The sequence below is a fragment of the Nyctibius grandis genome, chromosome 26, assembly GCF_013368605.1.
Source record: "Nyctibius grandis isolate bNycGra1 chromosome 26, bNycGra1.pri, whole genome shotgun sequence".
Lineage (NCBI taxonomy): Eukaryota > Metazoa > Chordata > Aves > Nyctibiiformes > Nyctibiidae > Nyctibius > Nyctibius grandis.
In genome coordinates this window covers 4,400,485-4,419,842 of record NC_090683.1, presented here as the reverse complement: position 1 = coordinate 4,419,842, position 19,358 = coordinate 4,400,485, and the positions used below count along the sequence as shown (strand labels likewise).

At 69.9% G+C, this 19,358-nt stretch overlaps 4 protein-coding genes and 1 long non-coding RNA gene across 8 annotated transcripts; 3 read left to right on the top strand and 2 right to left on the bottom strand.

Annotated features, from left to right (window-relative positions):
* The first annotated feature begins 703 nt into the window (after nucleotides 1-703).
* Nucleotides 704-4,326, top strand: HROB (homologous recombination factor with OB-fold). The gene is made up of 10 exons (XM_068418795.1): nucleotides 704-777; nucleotides 1,196-1,246; nucleotides 1,517-2,419; nucleotides 2,504-2,587; nucleotides 2,682-2,822; nucleotides 2,999-3,107; nucleotides 3,196-3,281; nucleotides 3,384-3,491; nucleotides 3,660-3,852; nucleotides 4,046-4,326. Exons 1-10 carry the CDS (start codon nucleotides 775-777, stop codon nucleotides 4,117-4,119), a joined length of 1,752 nt encoding a protein of 583 aa, XP_068274896.1. The 5' UTR covers nucleotides 704-774; the 3' UTR covers nucleotides 4,120-4,326.
* On the bottom strand, nucleotides 2,479-4,381 carry LOC137673787 (uncharacterized). The gene is made up of 2 exons (XR_011049773.1): nucleotides 4,020-4,381; nucleotides 2,479-3,224 (listed from the first exon to the last, which is right to left on the bottom strand). It is a non-coding gene; the product is annotated as an uncharacterized lncRNA (long non-coding RNA).
* Nucleotides 4,382-4,409: 28 nt separating this feature from the next.
* ASB16 (ankyrin repeat and SOCS box containing 16) lies at nucleotides 4,410-7,403 on the top strand. 2 transcript variants are annotated; one of them, XM_068418797.1, is made up of 5 exons: nucleotides 4,410-5,063; nucleotides 5,407-5,470; nucleotides 6,342-6,834; nucleotides 6,914-7,027; nucleotides 7,118-7,403. In XM_068418797.1, exons 1-5 carry the CDS (start codon nucleotides 4,754-4,756, stop codon nucleotides 7,301-7,303), a joined length of 1,167 nt encoding a protein of 388 aa, XP_068274898.1. In that variant the 5' UTR covers nucleotides 4,410-4,753; the 3' UTR covers nucleotides 7,304-7,403. The 2 variants fall into 2 exon arrangements, with proteins under 2 accessions (XP_068274898.1, XP_068274897.1); XM_068418796.1 differs by having other exon boundaries at nucleotides 5,407-5,674.
* A 505-nt stretch (nucleotides 7,404-7,908) lies between these two features.
* TMUB2 (transmembrane and ubiquitin like domain containing 2) lies at nucleotides 7,909-10,439 on the top strand. Of its 2 annotated transcripts, XM_068418657.1 has the most exons (3): nucleotides 7,909-7,989; nucleotides 8,814-9,486; nucleotides 9,644-10,439. In XM_068418657.1, exons 2-3 carry the CDS (start codon nucleotides 8,987-8,989, stop codon nucleotides 9,996-9,998), a joined length of 855 nt encoding a protein of 284 aa, XP_068274758.1. In that variant the 5' UTR covers nucleotides 7,909-7,989; nucleotides 8,814-8,986; the 3' UTR covers nucleotides 9,999-10,439. The 2 variants fall into 2 exon arrangements, with proteins under 2 accessions (XP_068274758.1, XP_068274759.1); XM_068418658.1 differs by lacking the exon at nucleotides 7,909-7,989 and having other exon boundaries at nucleotides 8,032-9,486.
* A 250-nt stretch (nucleotides 10,440-10,689) lies between these two features.
* On the bottom strand, nucleotides 10,690-18,040 carry ATXN7L3 (ataxin 7 like 3). Of its 2 annotated transcripts, XM_068418898.1 has the most exons (13): nucleotides 17,963-18,040; nucleotides 15,921-16,033; nucleotides 15,704-15,836; nucleotides 15,432-15,603; nucleotides 15,030-15,127; nucleotides 14,735-14,757; nucleotides 14,581-14,626; nucleotides 14,208-14,239; nucleotides 14,037-14,105; nucleotides 13,684-13,727; nucleotides 13,484-13,555; nucleotides 13,067-13,200; nucleotides 10,690-12,783 (listed from the first exon to the last, which is right to left on the bottom strand). In XM_068418898.1, exons 2-13 carry the CDS (start codon nucleotides 15,969-15,971, stop codon nucleotides 12,635-12,637), a joined length of 1,023 nt encoding a protein of 340 aa, XP_068274999.1. In that variant the 5' UTR covers nucleotides 15,972-16,033; nucleotides 17,963-18,040; the 3' UTR covers nucleotides 10,690-12,634. The 2 variants fall into 2 exon arrangements, with proteins under 2 accessions (XP_068274999.1, XP_068274998.1); XM_068418897.1 differs by having other exon boundaries at nucleotides 14,581-14,757.
* Between the last annotated feature and the right edge of the window lie 1,318 nt (nucleotides 18,041-19,358).

The window sequence follows — 19,358 nt, the reverse complement described above, 5'->3', positions numbered from 1 at the left end:
CACGTGAGCCTGTGAGTGTGCGAGCGTGTGTGTAAGCATGTGCGTGTGTGTGATTGTGTGTATGAGCGCGTGTGAGTGCGTGTGTGTGAGCGAGTGTGTGCACACGAGTGTGGGGGTGGGTGTGGGCGTATTAGTGTGACCACGTGAGCCTGCGAGCGTGTGTGTGTGAGCACGTGTGTGTGTGTGCACGAGTGTGTGTGAGCGCGTGTGAGTGTGTGTGAGCGTGCACCATGGGCTGGTGTGCAATGGGGCATGTGTGAGCGTGTGCTGTGGGCTGGTGTGCAATTTGGCACGTGTAGGTGTGACAGGCCAGTGTGTAATGGCACGTGTGAGTGTATGTGACCGTGCACCACGCACTAGCGTGCAATGACGTGCACGTGTGAGTGTGTATGTGAGCTATGGGCTGGTGTGTGCTGGCACACGCGTGTGATAACGCACATATGAGCATATGTGTGCCATGGGTTGGTGTGCCATGGCACGCATGCATGTGACAGCCTGGCGTGCAATGGCACGCGTGTGCGTGCGCGTGATGAGGTGGCATGCAACGGCACACGCGTGTGCCACAGGCTGGCGTGCAGCCACACACACGCGTGTGCACACACGCACACGGACACGCGCGGGTGCCGCCCCTTTAAGAGGCGCGGCCGCGTTCCTCCCCGCCGCCAGGCGGCGCCACGCCCTTAAAGGGGCCGGTCCCGCCCCGCGGCCGCGGGTTCGCGTCCCGCCCCGGCCGCTTCCGCCTCCGGGGCCGGGGCCGGGGGCCGCGGTGCTGTCATGGTAACGGAGCGGAGGGGGGGGGGCAGGTTTGGGGTCGCCTTGGAGAGGTTTGGGGTCCCCATGGGGTGAGCCTGACCCGGGGGGAGGTTTGGGGTCGCCATGGGGTGAGTCCAGCCCAGGGGCAGGTTTTGGGTCTCCTTGAATAGGTTTGGGGTCGCCATGGGGTGAGCGTGGCCCGGGGGGGGGGTTGGGGTCCCCGCGGGGGTGCAGGGCCTCCGCCATAGGGCCTGCGGGGTCTCCTCCAGTCCCTGTGGGATGGGCCCAGCAATGGGGGCGGGGGTGGCCCCCCCATTCCCTGGGGGGGAGGGAGCGGGGAGCCCCCCGGGTCTCTGGTGGGACAGGGGTCCCCGCAGGGCAGGGGAGCCCCCCATGACGGCAGCTTGGGGGGGTCCCCCCGGTTGTACCCCCCTTCCCGCAGGCCTGCCGCCTCCAGAAGCTGTTCGGGGCCGACGGGGACCTGGTGGATGAGGTGAGGAAAGGGACGGGATGGGCTGGCACCAGTGACAGCCATGGGGACACCGCTGGGGGCCGGCCCCACCCCAGCACCCTGAGCTGCCCCACGGGGGTGGCTTTAACCCAGTGGCAGGGGGTGCTGGTGGCTCGTTATGTGGCGGTAACTCATTAAGAGGTTTCTCGCTGGTGGCTTTGATCCCCCGGGGCCATCGGGGCAGGGTCCTGCCTGGCACCCCACGGGGTGGGACGGGGACACGGGGCTGCCCGGCGCCTTCTCTCCCCGCAGGATTTCCTCTCCGCCGTGGAGGACGCAGAGAACCAGTTCGTGGTCCCCGGACGTTTGTCCCCTGGCACCACGCCGGTCCCCCGCAGCGTGCCAGCCCCAGCCCCCAGCCCGCCGGGACCCCAGCTTGGGCACCGCTCCGGTAAACCCCCCGGCCTGCGGCCCCTCGCCGGGCACGGGGAACAGCGTGTGGGCCACCGGGGACCCCCCGCCGGGGGAGCAGCCCCCCAGGATGAGCTGGACAACGACCTCTTCCTGGCCGCCTGCATGGAGCTGGAGGGCCCCGAGGTGCTGGGGGGGGCCGGGGCTGCCCGGCCACCCCCCGGCCGGGGGGAGCAGCCCCCGCAGACACGCACGGGGCAGGAGAGCCCTCAGGAACGGGCGGCCCCCAAGAAGCTGCGGGTGGGAGAGGAGCTGGGGGCCAGGCAGGACCCCCTGCCCGCCCCACAGGCAGCTCCCACTCCCAAGCTGGTGCTGCGGCCCAGCGCAGCCGGTGCCTGCCCCCCCGGCCCCCCCACCCCCCTGGCAAAGCCAGGCGGCTCCTGGGGCTCCGTCCCTGCTCCCGGGGGTCTGTCCCCAAGGCCTTTCCAAGCATCCCCGTGCCTGCCGGGAGCGAGCAGCTCCTCTGCGGGGCTGCGGGTGCCCCGGACCCCCCGCCCCAGCTGCCCCCTACCCCAGCTGCCCCCCAGACCTCCCCCCAACCCGCCAGCCTTGATGAGCTGCGTGGAGCCTGCTGCCAGGCAGCCGCCCAGGCCGGCCCCGGGCAGCCTGCAGACCCCGGTGGTCACCAACCACCTCGTGCAGCTGGTGACGGCGGCCAGCAAAGCACCCGGGGCCGCCCCCCGTCTCCCAGCGCAGGGGAAGACTCGCCGGTTCCCGGGGCCCGCCGGGATCCTGCCCCAGCAGGTGGGTGCAGGGGATGGGGACGGGGATGGGAGCAGCAAAAAGATGCAGAACCCCAGACATGTTTCTCTTTCTCTCCTCCATAAGCACGCTGGGAAGCTGCTGGAGGAGATCCTCGTTTCTGCTCCCCAAACTCCGGCTCACGGGGCCGTGGCGAAGCCGCGGACGGAGGTAACACGGGGAAGGGGTCCCAGGGCTCCCTCTTCGCTGTGAGACACGCTGGCTCGGCTCTGGGGTGGTGACTGTGGTTGTCCCGTGACTCCAGGGACTGCCCAGCTCCTCTCCACCCACGGACGAGGATTTTGGGAAGGGGCCCTGGCTTACCATGAAGACGGAGCTGGGGCTGGACGAGAGGGACCCCAGCTGCTTCCTCAGGACCTACAGCGTGGTCATGGTGCTGCGGAAGGTGAGGGGGGCCCCGAGTGAGGGCACCGGCCGGGGGACTCGGCTTCCCGGCTCTCCCCTTGCCCCTTGGAGCTGTTCCCAGGGCCGGGCATCAATGTGGGGAGCTGGGGCAAATGTCCCGTTGCCCTGCATGGCTGCCCTCGGGGACATCAGTGTGACAAAGGTCTTCGTGCGCAGGCGGCCTTGAAGCAGCTCCCGAAGAACAAGGTCCCCAGCATGGCCGTGATGATCAAGACCCTGACGAGGACCAACGTCGACGCTGGTGCCGTGTTCAGGGACCCCACCGGTAAGCACGGCCCTGCTCGTGCCTGGGTCGGGCTGGGGCTCCCGGCCACGGCCCCCCGTGGCTAACGGGGTCCCCTCCTCGTCCGCAGGAGAGATGCAGGGCACAGTGCATCGTCTGCTGCTGGAAGAGAGGCAGGGCGAGCTCAGGCCGGGCTCGGTGCTGCTCCTGAAGCAGGTAGGAGACGCAGAGGCTGATCTCCAGCAGCAGAAACACAGCCAGGGCTGTGCCACTGGTGCCACTAACCCGTGGTCACCGTGCCACCGTCTGTCCTCGCAGGTGGGCGTCTTCTCCCCGTCCCACCGCAACCACTACCTCAACGTCACCCCCAACAACCTGCTCAGGATCTACCCGCCAGAGCCCGAGGGCAGCTGCTCGCAGGCGGAGGTGAGGGAGGACAGGGGGACACAGGGATGCTGGGACCCCCCCTGGGGGTGTTACCCCAGGGGGTCTGGGCTGTGGGGACCCTCCAGAGCAACCAAGGAGGGAGAGAGAGGCTTGGGAGGGACAGATAAACCCTGGGGGCCCTCAATTCATCTCTGCTGGGTTTTGCAGGTTCCTGCCCAGGCTGGGCTACTCCCAGACCACCCTGCAGAGCCCCCCCGGAGTGTTCCTGCCCCTGGGGACTGGGGACGATGGAGGACAGGCAGCCACAGCAGCGAGCTGGCTGCTGGAGGCTTCTCCCCGCAGCGACAGAGCCCCAGGCCTGGGCAAGAAGAGCCGGTGGGAGCCGACGGCTGCGACGGGGGTGAGTTGGACCCGCTCCGGCTGAGCAGCAAAAGCTCCGTGTCCTGCAGAAAACAGGTCCCGGGGCCAGGCAGCATCTCCCCTCCCCATAACGCCGAGGGGGGGCTCGTCCCACTGCGTCCCCAGTACGTGGAGGCGATTCCTCCTCTGTACACGAGTAAAACTCACGCGTTTCATCCTCCCTCCGCCCGCAGATGACCTGGACGGGCTCCTGGGAGAGCTGCCCGAGGATTTCTTCTCCGCTCCAGCCCAAGCTGATTGCTGCTGACCTGGGGGGGCTGCGGCGTGACGCTGGGACTGGGGACGCGGTGACGGCTGGCACGGTGAGCCGGCCGCCCGCTCCCTTCTCTGTTGTGTTTGTTCCGGAGCTGGGGGGTCCCGGGGGGACACGGTCTCAGCGCCTGTCCCCACTCCTCCGGGCGGGCTGGCCCCTCTCGGCTCCCAAACCCTCATTAAAGGGCTGTTGTGTCCCTGCTGCGCCCCGTGTGCTGCTGTGTCACCATCCCCTCTGCCACCACGGCCCCTCTGTCCCCTCCCTGCCCAGCTCCAGCACCCCAAACCCCCCATGGGGGTCCCCGCTCTCCCTCTCCTCCCCCGGGTGCTGTTACCCCCCCCGGGGCTCTCACACAGCTTCAGCCCAAACCCTGCGGGGTTGGGGGGTACCTGGGTCCCCCTCCAGCCACGGGACCGTCCCCATCTCGCACCCACCAACAGCTTAAAGTCCCTGGCAGCCCCGTGCCAACGTGACCCTGTTTATCACCCCGGGGGAGTTATTTATAGGGCTCTTGATTCAGCATTTGTGCGTGGGGGCACGGCCCTATTTATAACCCCCAGCCAGGCGCAGGAGCCACCTCGCTGTCCCCCCCGGCCCCTCAGCCTCCCCCTGCCCTCCTGGGGTGCCCATGGCCCAGGAAACCTTCGCCTTCTCCTCCTCGGCCCTGCGCTCGCTGCGGTTCCAGCGGGAGCTGCTGGAGCAGGAGGATCGCCGGCGAGCCCTGGCGCGGGAATCGGCCACACGACGGTTCTTACCGGCGAGACCCCGACCCCCCCTGACCCCCCCGCGGCGCCCCCAGTACTGCCGGGACCCCGCCGTCCACAACGCCCTGTACGCCGGGGACCTCCCGCGCATCAAGAGCATCTTTAAGGACGAGACCACCACGAACCTGGTCATGGAGACGGTCAGCGAGGAGCTGGTGTGGTCGCCCGAGCAGGGTACGGGGCTGGGGGGGGGGCTGCGTGGGGGGGGGGGGGTCCCTTCCCCTGCAAAATAACGGTGGGGGGAGCTGGGGTGAGGAGCGATGGGTGTGGATGCAGCTCCTGGGAGGGACGAGGGCTGGGTGCTGTGATTTGGGGTGGGGGGACAGGGGGGACGCCATGGGAAAGGGGGGGTGACCCCTGTTTGCTCCCCCCAGGGCTTTCCCTGGGTGGGGGGATGTTGGGGATCACAACAGGTCCCTTGGGCTGGGGTAGGGGTGGGTGGGTGGGTGTGGGGGGGCGGTCGGGTGAGGGGTGGGAGGGCAGCCCCCCCGGGTGCTGACGCCCCCCCCTCCGGCAGGGCTGTGGGTGCTGAGCCCGCGGCGGCAGCAGACGTCGGCGCTGCGCATCGCCGCCGGGCGCGGGTACGGTGACTGCGCCCGGCACCTGCTGCTGCGGGGGGCCGAGGTGGACGCGGTGGTGGGGGGCCGGGCCCCCCTGCACGACAGCGCCGCCGCCCCCCGCCCCGACTGCGCCCGCCTGCTCCTGGCCTTCGGCGCCGACCCCAACGTGCTCAGCGCCGAGGGCTCGGCCCCGCTGCACCTCTGCACCGCGCCCGACAGCCTCCCGTACGCCCCGCCCCCGCCTGCCACCCCCTCATCTGCATATAAGGCTCCTCCCCTCATCTGCATATAAGGCTCCGCCCCCAGCGCACGCCCCACCCGTGCTCTGGCCAACTGTCCTGGGCTCATCTGCATGTCAGGCACCTCCCACACCATCTGCATATAAGACCACACCCACACAATCTACATCCCAAGCCCCACCCACATGACCAGCCTCATCTGCATGCCAGCCCCACCCCATGCTCCCACTCTCATCTGCATGCCAAGCCCCTCCCACACCCTCATTTGCATGCCAAGCCCCTCCCACACCCTCATCTGCATGCCAAGCCCCACCTTCACACCCAACCCCACCCACCCCCACCTGCCACCAATGCTCCACCCACCCCCCAAGCCACGCCCACAGAGATGCCCTCATCTGCATGCCAGGCTCCGCCTCCCACCAAGCCACACCCACCACTTATAAAGCCCCATCGATAATCCCCACCCTCAAGCCCCGCCCCCAAAGGCCCAGGGCTGCCCGGTGGGACCCCCCACCGCAGCACCCACGTCCCGGTGGTCCCAGGGGGTGGCCCTGGATTGGTGGCCCCAGGGTGGTCCTGGGGAGGGACAGGGGTCTCCGGGGTCGTTCCCCAACCCCTGCTCACCCCCCTGTGGGTGTCCATCCCCCCCCCAGGTGCGCGGAGCTGCTGCTGGCACACGGGGCGCAGGTGAACCTGGGGACGCGGGACCGGGAGGTGACGGCGCTGCACGTGGCGGCGCGGCAGGGGCTGGTGGCCCATGTGGAGCTGTACCTGCGCCACGGCGCCGAGCCCGGGCGCCGCAGCCACCAAGGCGAGACCCCCCTGAACGCCGCCTGCGCCGCCGCCGAGCGCCCCGAGGACGCCGAGCGGTACCAGCGCGTGGCCGAGCTGCTGCTGGCGGCCGGCGCCGACCCGGGGGCCGCGGGCCGTAAGGACCACACGCCGCTGCACAACGCCTGCGGGAACGGGCAGCCCCGGCTGGCGCGGCTGCTGCTGCGTCACGGCGCCGATGCCACCGTCCCCAACTGCGCCGGGTACACCCCCCTGGACTGCGCCCTCCACGCCGTCGACGAGTACCGGCACCAGCGCCCCGAGCAAACCATCGCCCTCCTCCTCGACCACGGCGCCGGCCCCGTCCACCCCAAGGTGGGCGATGAGGGGTCCTGGGGGGGGGTGACATGGCAGCGGTGTGTCCCCCTCCATGGTGACACCTTTCTGTCGGCAGATGCTCAAGTTCTGCTGCCGGCACCCGCCGGCGCTGGAGGTGGTGCTCAACGCCTACGACCGCATCCCCCCCGCCGAGAGCTGGGTGGGGGCCGTGCCCCCGGAGCTGTGGGAGGTAAGGGGGTGCGGGGGGCCCTGGGCATGTGTCCCCCCCCCCGCCCAGTCCCAGCTCACTCACCCCTCTGGCTGTCACCGTCCCCTCCAGGAGCACCGGGATTTCTACGCCTCGGCCGTGCGCATGGCCGGCCAGCCGCGGCGGCTGCAGCACCTGGCCCGCTGCGCCGTCCGGCGGCACCTGGGCGCCCGCTGCCACGCCGCCATCCCCAAGCTGGACCTGCCGCCCCCCCTGCGCCGCTACCTCCAGCTGCCCCTCGAGGGGCTCATCTCCTGAGGGCACCCCCCCGGCTTCGGCACTCCCAGGGACGCGGATGGTGGCTCCGTGTCCCCCCCCGCCCCCAAGTGCCCCGGTGTGAATAAAGGACGTGGCAGAGGTGGCTCTGGGGTGTCTCCTTCCCCGCGGGGATGGGCAGGGGCGATGGCCACTGCACTGGGTGGGACAGGGGACTGGGGGGGGTCACAGGGCTCGGGGAGGGGGGGCTGGCAGGGCCTGGGAGGTGACAGCCAGGCCCTGGAGGGGCGACAGACAGGGCCTGTGATGGGGAGGTGACAGGCCCTGGAGGGAGGTGACAGCCAGGCCCAGGGTGGGGACAGGGCTGGTGATGGGGAGGTGACAGGCCCTGGAGGGGACAGCCAGGCCTTAGAGGTGACAGCCAGGCCTGGGGGGGTCACAGGGCCCGGGGAGGTGACAGCCAGGCCCGGGGACAGTCACCGGCCCCGGGGACACTCGAGGCACCCGACGCCCCGCCCCACACCATGGCCCCGCCCCCCACCGGAGGCCCCGCCCCCTCCCCTCACCCGGAGGCGTGGCCTGATCACGCTCCGCCCCCTCCTTGCCTGGCCACGCCCACCAGGCGTGTCCGTGACGCAATACGTGCGCGCCCGCCGCCCTCTACCGCCCCCCCCCCGCGGCGGCGCTGTGACGTGGCGCTTCCGGCGCGGGGGCGGCGGCGGGACGCGGTGAGTGCGGGGGGGGGCGGCCGGGAGGGGACACCGACACCCCCCCCTCCACCGGGACCCCCCCCAGGGACCCCCACGGGCCTGGCAGGGACCCGCCGGGACCCGCCGGGCCTGTCGGGGACACCCCTCGGGCCCCCCGGGCCTGTCGGGGACACCCAGGCCTCCCCGGGTGCCCTTCCCCGTGCCCCCCCGCCCTCACCCTCGCACTGACCCAGCCGGGAGCCTCCCGCGCCGTCCTGCCCCTGCTTGGCCCGGCCCCCCCCCGGCCCCGGATAAAGCCCCCCCCGTCCGCCCCCTCTCAGGGGTTTAACTCGCCCCACCTGGGCCCCGTCCGCCCCCGCCGGGCTGGGCCGCTACCGAGACCCCCGCGGAGGCTCTGCCTGCCGGTACGCGGCTGCGGCTCCGGTCCCTTCCCGGAGCGGGGCCGGTGTGACCCTGGCTGGGCACCCGAGGGGCTGCGGGAGCCCACCGGGACTCTCCGCCGGCCCCCGGGCAGGGAAAGGCGGCCCCGCTGAGCGCAGGGCTCCTTCCTGCCCCCGCCCGGGTTGTTAATTACAGGTGCTGCGCTCCTAATTGGCACGTAGGGAGCGATAGCATCTCCCTCCTCCCCGCGGGGACCAGGCGATTCCCCCTGAGCTGTAAATTCTGCCTCCTAAAAGCAATCCCGCCGTCGCCGAGGGGCTGCCGCCTCCCCCCTGCCCGCTCAGAGCCCCCCACGGCTGGGGGGCTGCCCCCCCCCGTCACCTCATCCCCGGGTTTTGCTGGTTTAATATCTAAGTAACAAAAAAAAGCGTCTGCAGTAACGACACCTCCCTTCCCTCCAGCTCTTCGGGCCGTTGGAGCAGCAGCAGGATTTATTTTAAGGCCGAACGTGACCACGAAGCAGCCCCGGGGGTCCCCGCTGCCGCCGCGGGGCCACTTCACGTGTGGCGCGGGGGCTTCGGGGGGGAGTTGAGGCAGAAAGCGAGCTGAGGGGGGGACCCCGGCTCCTCCGGAGATGGAGCCCCCCGCCGCCGCCTTCATCCGAGGGGTGGGGGACGAGGTGACGGTGGTGGCCGGCGTCGTGGTGCTGGTGCTGGCTCTCGTCCTGGCCTGGTTGTCCACCTACGTCGCCGACAGCAGCAACCAGCTTTTGGGGACGATCGTCGCGGCGGGGGACGCGGCCGTCATCCGGCTGGGCCACGTGGCGGGGGCGGCCGAAGCCCCGGAGCCCCCCAGGGTCCCTGAAAACACAGAGGAGAAAACAGACGAGGAAGGGGGAGCAGCGGAGCAGGGGGACAGTGACAGCCCCCCCGAGCCCGGCCTGGAGCAGCTGCTGGACATCCAGAGCTCGCCCAACCGGAGCTCGGCCGCCGAGCCCGGTGCCCCGGGGGGGCCGCCCGCCGCCGAGGGCAGCGACCTGTGCTCCGGCCTCATCAAGATCCGGCTTAAATTCCTCAACGACACCGAGGAGGTGGCCGTGGTCCGGCCCGAGGACACCGTGGGGGGCCTCAAGAGGTAAGTCCTGAGGGGGAGGGAGGGATGCGCTGCTGCCTCCCCGAGCCGGGACCCTCCTCAGTTTTAGGAAGCGGGGGGTTCCCCCAGCCCCGGGTGGCTTTAGGTGCATCCCTGAGCCCCGTCTCTGCCGCCCCCGACCTCTTCCTTCCCCCCACAGCAAATATTTCCCGGGTCAGGAGAACCAGATGAAGTTCATCTACCGCGGGCAGCTGCTGCAGGACCAGGGGCGGACGCTGCGCTCGCTCCACATCACGGACAACTGCGTCATCCACTGCCACCGCTCCCGCGGGGCCGCCGCCGCCACCGCCCTGCCCGACCCCAGCGCCGCCGACGCCGGCAGCCTCCCCCTCAGCGTGGGCAACCTCATGGTCCCCACCATCATGGTGGTGCTGGCCGGCGTTTGGTATTTCCGCATCAACTACCGGCAGCTCTTCACCGCCCCGGCCACCGTCTCCTTGATCGGCGTCACCGTCCTGTGCAGCTTCCTGGCGTTCGGGGTGTACGGACAGTAGGGACTTGGCCTGGGGGGGTGTCACGGCCCCCCCGCACCCTGTCCCCGTGGGAGCACGGCGGGCGGGTGCTGCCTTCTCCACCGCAGCGTTATGGTGACCAGTGAGAGTGAGAGCTTGGCACGTCCTTCACCGCCTCAGTGCTGGACTTTGTCCCCTCCCTCCCAGACACCGTCCTCCTCCCTCCCGGCCCCAAACACGGCTCTGGGGAGGAAAACCGGGCGGGCACGCTCCGCTCTCACCCAGCCAGGCTCCATTCCTGCCCTCCACCCCCCTCCCAGCGAGCTCCCCTGCACCCCCACCCATCCTGCCCCGGCCCCTCTCTCTGGGGCAGGATCCTGGCGCGGTGGGTACGAGCCCAGGGCCCCGCACCGGAACGGGCTGCGGTTTCCTCCCAGAGACTTTTTTTTTGTTTTTTTTGAGCAAATAAAAGGTGTAAGATCAGCCCGAGCGCTCGCCTTCCTGCCCCGGGGCGGCTGCCGGTGACCCCGTGCCTGGCTCGCTGCCCTGCTGCCTTCCCCACGCTTTGGGGGAGTATTTGGTTAAAAAAAAAGCCCCACAAGTGGATTTTTGGTAAATAAGTGGGTGGGAGCCAAGCTGGGAGAGGAGAGGGAGGGGGGTACGATGGCCCTGCTTCATTAACCACAGGTAATTAAGCAGGATGTGGTGCCGCAGAGCAGGCACGAAGCAGAGATACCAAGTCAAGATGCAGTTTTATTTACAGGGGCAGCCACAACCCACGAACGGGACACACAGACCTTACAACGGCTCAACTAGACCCGTAAGGGTGGAGTACGTGCGCCAAAAAAAACACAAGGCTCGAGGCCCGGCGGGCCCCGGGGCGAGGACACGGACTCGGGGACGGGGACAGGGTGCCTCCAAGCCCCCTCCCAGCCCCGTTACACCCCTCGGAGCCCAAATCGCAGCCCCTCTCCCGCAGCCGGGGGGGCTCAGGCTGTCCCCTCCGGTCACCGTGCCCTCCCCAGGCAGCTGGAGCTGGAGGGGGGGTGGGCAGGGTGGTCCCCTGTGTTCCTGGGTGCCTGCCCCCCCCCCCCCCCCCCCCACCTCGGCGCACGCGAAGGCCAGCTCGGCGTGCACCGGTGGCCAGGCCCCCCCCACCTCAAAGCCGTGCTGGGAGCTGCCACCAGCTGCAGCAGGGAGGGAGCATGGGGTGGGGGGGGGTCCCTGTGCAGCTGGGGGCCCCCCCTCAGCGGTTTGGGGTGCCCAGGGCTCTGGGGGGGGGCTCCACAGGGACAGCCCCCCCCCCCCCCAGCACTAGCCTTTAGCAGCAGTTTTAAAACAATAGTGAATCCAGAGTCGAGAGCACCATAATTAGCAAGAGTCACCCAAGGGACTGGCCACGTCACCACGGCATGGGGGGGGGGGGCAGGAGCAGCCCCCCCAGACACTACAGCTGAACTCGGGGTGTCAGACAGCTGGGGGGTCGGGGGGGGTACAAGGGAGGGGACTGAGCCAACCCTGTCCCCAACGCAGCCACTGCCATGGAAAACAGCCGGGGGGGGGGGGCTGGATGAGGCTGGAGGGAGCTGTGCCCCCCCAGGCCTGCACAGCGGGGCGCTGGTCCTGGTGTCCCTCCCCCCCACAGCCAAAGACCGGAGCCTGTGGGGGTACGAACACCAGCCAGAGCTGCTGGGGGTCCCAAGGGCCCCCCCCCAATTGCAGCAGCAGGTCCCCAGGCACACAGAGCTGCCCTGGGGCCACCAGCCTGGGGGTATGAGGCAGGGGGGGGGCTCTGCCTCAAAGCTGGGCTGTGTGTCCCCCCCCCCCCACATCACTCTGTGGCCGGGGGGGGTACAGCGCGTCTCCCCCCCCAGCCAGGCACAGGGAATGTCCCCGTGTTGGGGTCCCCCCTCCATCCACCGAGGCCAGTTGGGAGCAGGGAGGGTCACAGCAGCTGGGGACGGAGCCCCGGGTGCCCCCCCCCCCAAACACGAAGGATGCAGCATGCAGACCCCCCCCCCTCCCCCGTGACCCCCAGGGCCTGGGCAAGCCCTGCAGCAGCAGCACCAGACCCCACGCACCCCCCCAGCAGTCACATCCAGCAGATTGGGGGGGGCGGGATCCCCACTTAGCAGGAAAAAGCCCCCCCCCAATCCGCTCCCCCCGTCCTGAGCCAGCCCGACCAGCGAGCGCCGGCCTGGGGCACGGAGGGGGGGAGCAGCCCCCCAAATCCCTGGGCAGGAGGGATCTGCACCCCCAGCACCCACGTCTGGACCTGCCCTGGGGACTCGGGTGCCCCCCACCCTGCCCTGCTGGGGTAAGGGGGATCCGGAGGGGTGAGCGTGGGAGGGGGCGCAGCTGGTTTTGGGGTGGGTGGTGGGAAGGGAAGGGGGTGGGGGGTTGTTTCCCCATCACGGAGCGAGATGAGCCCTGCTGGGAGCCCCACGTACAAAAACTGTGTCACAGAATAAATAGAGGCACGGGGGCGGGGAGGAGGAGGTGGGGGGGGGCACGAACTGGGGGTCTCAAATCCAGCCCCCCAACAGCCAAGTCCTCCATCTGCCGCACCCCAGGTACCCGCTTTGTGTCCCAAGGGCCGGGCTGCCTCTGCCGGGGCGGGAGGGGCTCCGTGTCCGTCTGTCCGTCCGTCCCGTCCCCCCCCTCGAGCTCCGCTGCGCTCAGTTGATGTCGTCGTAGATGCTGGGGGTGTGGGGCGCGGGGGGTTTGGGCTTCTTCTTCTTGCTGGAGCCGAGCCCCGGGGCGCCGCTCACCAGCCCCAAGTGGGGCTTCTTCTTCTTGGTCTTGCGGGACTCGGAGTTGTTTGTACCTGGGGTGGGAGGAGATGGGGGTGAGGGGGGAACAGCCCCCCCCAAAACAGAGAGGATTCCCCCCATCACTGATCCATACCCCAAAACATCCCCCCCACCCCAGGAAGGTGGGTGACAAGATGTCCCAGCAGATGCCCTAGGGACTCTAAGGTGGCTTTAGACAGCCACAGTCCCTCTGTCCATCCCCTCTTGCGCTGGGAACATGCCCACAACATCTGGTTTTGCCCCCACAGAGGGGTCTGTACCCCAGGATCTGCCCCCCCACCACCCCCCAACACTCACTGGCTTTCGAGGAGGCCGAGTCGGAGGGGGAGATGTCGGAGGAGCCGTCCCACTGCAGCCGGCTCATGATGGCCTGGCTCTCCGCCACCTCGAAGCTGTCGTTCTCCACGCTGCCCTCCGCCTCGGGCAGGGACCTGGGCAGAGGGGTTAGGGGGGGCCCCAGGACACGGGGGCGGACGGAGCCCACAGTGCTGCACCCAACTTGACCCAGCTCCCCGCGACGTGGCTGGGCTGCACATCCCCATCCCAGTCCTCCAAGCCCCCATCCCCATCCCCACCCACGCCTGGCACCTGGGTGCCCCGTGCAGCCCCCCCCCGGTCTCTGTTCACACTGGGTGGCAAAGCCCCATCCCTGTCCCCCCATGGGGGTGGCACCCCGGGACCTTTCGGACCCCACATCTGTGTGTGTTCACTCACGCGGAGGGGCCGAGCAGGTACACCCGCACCGATCGCCGCTGCTCATCCGTGTGCTGGGGACACCGCAGGGACCTGACGGAGGAGACACGGGCATTTTTCTGTCATCCATCCCCCCCCCACAGCTCACACGGAGACCTGGGCACCCTTGGGGACCCCCCCGCAGCCTGACACCGTGCAGGGACAGCCCAGGACGCTCTCACCTGGTGCACATCTTCTTGGTGTGCTCAGAGATGACCCCGCATTGCTGGGGAGAGAAGGGACGGGTGAGCGGGCAGAGGAGCAGCCACGCGGCCCTCAGGCTGCACCCCGGGGACCCCAACCTCCCAGTGCCCTCCTGTCCCCCCCAGACACACCAATTCCACCGCCCCAGGCCACCATGTCCCCCAGGACTGGGACTTTCTGCCCAGGGGAAAGATGTCACCAGGTCCAGATGATGAATGTCCCCGTTCCCAGCTGAGCCAGGGGAGATCCTGGGGGTCCCAGACCCCATGTGCCCCACCCAGCTGGGGACGGGGCTCCTCCGCGCCCGTCGGTGCCCCCCATGCCCCCGCACCGTGGTGAGCAGCGTCCGCAGCTCCTCGGGGCCCAGCGTCTCGTAGTTGATCCCCGCCGAGTTGCTGTACTGTGGGGGGGGGGGCAGAGAGCGGCGTCAGGGCTGGGGGGGGACGGGGCCATCCCGGAGGACAGAGGGCCCGGGCGCCACCGCCCCCCGCCCCGGGCTCACCTTGAAGGGGTCGGGGTTCCCGCCGATCTCGCCTGGAAGAGGAGGGGGGGTGAGGGGGGTCCCTGCCTGCAGCCTGGCCCCCGTGTGCCCCCCCGGGTCCCCCCTGCTGCCACCAGCCCCATGCAGGGAGAGCCCTGCCCCCACACAAGCTCCGCCCACCGCCGGTGCCACGCCCACCCCACAAGCCCCGCCCACCCGACAGGCCCCGCCCCCTTTCTGATGCTCCGCCCCCACCCCGACGCCCCGCCCACCCTGACGTTCTGCCCCACTATGCCCCGTCCCCTCACTAGCCCCGCCCCGCCCCCCATTGGCCCCGCCCCCGCTCTAGCCCCGCCCCCACTAGCCCCGCCCCCCACTAGCCCCGCCCCCTCACCATTTTTGTGTTTCAGGGCCTTGGAGCGCCGGGGCGAGTTGGGGTTCTGTGGGGAAGGGGGGAGGGGGGCGTTGGGGGGTGCCCGGTGCCCCCCCATATCCCCCCCATCCCGGACCCCCGTCCCAGCAGCACCCCCCTCAGTCCCCCCCCTCACCTTATCCGATTTCCTCTTCTTTGCTGCAGGGAGAGACGCACAAGTGACAAATTTTACCGTTTCTGCTGGATTTAGCCCCAATTGCTGCCCCCCCTCCACCCGCTCCCCCCGCCAGGGACGGGCTGGGGCACTCGGGGACCCCCACACCCGGCTGCTGCCACCCCCCCACCTACCACACGCATGCCCAGGACCGGGGTTCAATGGCCACGCAGCAGCAAGGACGTGCCCCCACACCCCTCACAGGCAGGGGGGGTCAGGGACCCCCGGCCCAGCTGGCACCCGCCCCCCCCCCCACCTTTCTTCTCGGAGCCGTAGGACCAGTCGTTGTCGTTGATGTCGTCGTTGTCCTCCTGGTCGCTCTCCGACTTGTTCATGTTGTTGCTGCTCGCGATCCTGCACGGGGAGGGGAGGGGGTCAGGGACCCACAGCCGGGATCCACCCCGCACCCTCCCCGGCACCCCAGGATCCACCCTGCACCCTCCCCGGCACCCCAGGATCCATCCCACACCCTCCCCGGCACCCTGGGATCAACCCTGCACCCTCCCCGGCACCCCGGGATCCATCCTGCACCCCACCAGCTCTGCCATGCCCACCCCAACCAGCCCCAGATGGTTTCCCTATGGGGAAACTGAGGCACAAGGGAGGGCTGGGTCGCCCCCAGCCCGGCTTTTTCTTTGGGGGGGGTCCCCAGGCTCACCTCCGGTTGGCGATGCGGCTGCTGTTGCGGCCCATGCCCAGGCACTTCTCGAGGTGGGGGGCGAAGCGGGAGGCGGCGATGCTGCGGCTGCAGTTGGGGCACACGCACTCCTTGTTCTTCCACTGGTTGTAGACCTGCCCGAAGATGTCCACGCCGGGCTGGTCCACGATCTCTGCGGGAAGCACAGGCGTCACCCCCCCACCCTGACACCTCTCCCCTCCGCTGCGGAGGCGACGCTGGCCGTGTGTCCCCCCCGTCCCCGGGGCACCCACCGAAGTCCTTGGTGCTGTCGGGGTCCGTGTCATCCAGGAAGAAGTAGCCACACTTGACGGCCCGGTGCACCTCGAAGCAGAGCCCCAGGCAGGCATCTTCCACCAGCTCCGTGTAGATCTCGTGCGCGATGGCCTGGGGTGAGGGGTGGGGGGGGGCTGTTAGTGATGAGGAGGGGGCGGTGGGGGACAGAGGGACACGCTGGGGGGGACAGCTCACCTCCAGTTTGCTGTTATCCAGGCCAGACAAAGACATATCCTCCATTTTCATTTGCAACTGCTCGCCGAGAAGTCACGCCGAACGCTCATAGCACGGGACGCGCGGGGGTCTCGCTGCGGGGCGGGGGGGGAGGCAGGGGCCATGCTGGCACCTCACCCGCAGCCAGCAGACCCCCCCCCCCCCCAAAAACCCACCCCATGCCCTGGGGAATGGGCAGGCCCCAAGACCTCCAGGGTGTCTCCAAGGCCTCTGGGGTGGCCCCAAGGCCTCTGAGGTGGCCCCAAGGCCTCCGGGGTGGCCCCAAGGCCCCAGAGTCCTGGGTTAAACCCCCCCAGGAATAGGGGGGATGGGGACGCCCCCAGCCTGGCACCAACCCCCCCACGTGGGGAAGGGTCCCCAACTTCCAGGCCAGCCTCTCCTTACCCTCTCGCCCGGGTAAGCAAGGCCTCACCCCGCCGGCCGCCATGGGGGGGGATGTCCCCTGTGCCCGCCCCCCCCCCCCCAGGGCCAGCCTGCGACATGCCCGGCCATCACCAAGGTGTCAGGCCTCCCCCGGGAGCCCCCCCACAGCCCCACCATTGTCTCTGGTGGGCAGAGGGGAGTCGGGGTGCCCCCCCATGTACCCTCCCCAGTGGCGGGTGGGTGTCACTGTGTCACCCACCCTTGGAGCTGATGGAGGGAGGGGACAGGGACCACCGTGTGTGTCCCCCCCCCCACCAGAGGACACCCCAGACCCCCCCTCCAACAGCAGGTCTAAAGAGGGGGGACCCCAGCCTCACACCCAGACGCCCCCACCAGCACCCACCAATGGTGGCTACTGGCCAGTGGTTGGCGTCGCCCAGTTGCCATAGAGTGGGGGTCCCGACCCAACCACTGCGACAAGGCAGGGGGGGCCAAGGTGTGTGTGTGGGGGGCCAAGGTGTGTGTGGGGGTGTCCCCGTGTGTCCCCCCCCCCGCACCCCAGCACCCGCTTCCGGCGATTTCTTCCCTTGGCCACGGAAAGAGGAAACACCGACTGCCGTCGGCCCGGACCTGCGCCCTCCTCGGCCCGTGGGGTGTTTCCTCCTGGGCCACCCCCCCGGGCACCCCCCCCCCCCCACCGGGGTGGTGCAGGCAGGACCCAGGGGGGGGGCTGCCCAGTGACCCCCCCCCTCCACGCTGCAGGCAGGGCCTGGAGGAGCCGAACAAAAGGGATGGAGCACCCAGCGCTGGGGGGGTGCACCCAGCTGGGGGGGTGCCCCCAGCACTGGGGGGTGCCAGCACTGGGGGGGTACATCCAGGTCTGGAGGGCTGCACCCAGCTGGGGGGCGTACACCCAGCTCTGGGGGGGGCTGCAGCCAACACTGGGGGGGGGGGGGTACATCCAGCGCTAGGGGGGGTGCACCCAGCTGGGGGGGCTACACCCAGCTTGGGGGGGGGTGTACCCAGCTCTGGGGGGGGGCTACACCCAGCTGGGGGGGGTGCACCCAGTGCTAGGGGGGGTGCACCCAGCTTGGGGGGGGGTACCCAGCTCTGGGGGGGGGGCTACACCCAGCTCTGGGGGGTTTCACCCAGCGCTGAGGGGGGGGGGTACACCCTGCGTGCCCCCCCGGTGCGATGCCAGCCTGGGGACACACACAGAGGGCTGAGAACCCCCCGCAGGAGCCGGGTGCTGCATCAGGCAGGGGATGGGGGGGGGAAGGGGGGGGCAGCTGGAGCGCGGGCCGGGGGAAGGGGGGTCCCAGGGCCTGGGGGTCCCTCTCAGGGCGGGGGGGCCACGGGGGATGTGCTGGGGGGGCCCAGGAGGGGGCGGAGGTGCCGGGGGGTTTCAGGATGGGGGGGACACACACACACACACGCCGGGCCGGGCGGTCCCGGGAGGGTCCCGGCGCGGGGCCGGGGGGATCGGGGAGCGCTGAGGGCCCGGGGGGGGGCCCCAAAGCGGGGCGGGGCGGGGCCGGGGTCCTCCGGGGCGGTGGGGCTGGGGCAGCGGGCCCCGCTGCGGTGCTGCAGGGCCCCACGGCGGGGCGGGGCCCCGGGAGAGGGGCCGGTCGGTCACTCACCGGCGCGGAGGGTCCGTCGGGGCCAGGTCAGCGCCCCGCGCCGCTCCGCCGCGGGGCCCGGCGGCGGCTCGCCATGCTCGGCGGCAGCGCCGCCCGCCCTCCCGGGGCCGGGCCGGGGCGGGAGCGGTGCAGGGAGCGGGCGGGCCGGGCCTGGCGCTCCCTCCGCCCGGCGGCGGCGGCGGCGGCCCGAGGCGGGAGGGGGGGAGCGGGGAGGGGGGGAGGAGAGGGGCGGGGCGCCGCACCCGGCGCGCGCACGGCCCGCCCCCGCGCCCGCCCGCCAATAGGGAGGCGCCGTGCGGGGCGCGGCCAATGGGGAGCGGCCGTCGCCGTCAGCGCCGCGCGGGGCCGATGCCTCGTCGGAGGGCGCCGGGGCGGGGCGGGGGAAAGGGGCGGGCTCGGAGGGGGGCGGGGCTACGGGCGAGGGGGAGGGGCCAGAGGGGGCGGGGCCTGCGAGCGGGCGGGGCCAGGGGCCCTCCTGCGGGCGGCTTCTGCGGAGACCCCGGGGAGCCCCGAGCCCCCCACCCCTGCGGACCCCCGGGGATCCCCCCCACCGCTATGGACCCCCCTCATCCTCAGCGACCCCCTCCTCAAGGATCCCCCCCCACCCCTGTGGACCCCCAGGGATCCCCCCCCACCCCTATGGACCCCCCCCTCATCCGCAGCGACCCCCCCCCCTCAAGGATCCCCCCCATCCCTATGGATCCCCCTCATCCCCAGCGATCCCCCCCCTTCAAGGATCCCCCCCTCAAGGATCCCCCGCATCCCTGTGGATCACCCTCATCCCCATGGAGCCCCCCCCTCAAGGATCCCCCCATCCCCATGGAGCCCCCCCACCCCTATGGATCCCTCCTACCCTCATAGATCCCCCCAGTGACCCCCACAGACCCCCCCCCCATATAATAACCCCAACAGAGCCCCCTAATCCTCACCCCTACACCCCCCCCACCCCTATCCCCCCCCGTACCGATCCTTCCCTCCCCCCACGAGTGACCCCCTCCCACTACCGACCCCCCCCAGCCCCTAAAAGTGACCCCAAGGGATCACCCCCCCTCAGTGGATCCCCCCCAATGGGGAGGGGGGGCAGAAAAACACTCCTCACACTTGGGTTTTTTTTTTCCTAAAGTTTTATTTTTTTATAGTAATGACATGAGAACAGAAACATTATTTTTCACTTTATTATACAAAAAAAAAAACCCAAAACAACCAAACAAAAAAAAAAACCCAAAAAACTCAAAAAAACTCAAAATAAACAACAACAAAAAAAAATAAGAACCGAAACCCCAAGCAAACCGGGAACCCGCAGCCGCGAGGCCCCGCGTCCCGCTCAGCCGTACAAATTCCAAGTTGGGATTATTATTTTTATTTTTTTTTTTAATTTTTTTTGTCTTTTTTTTAA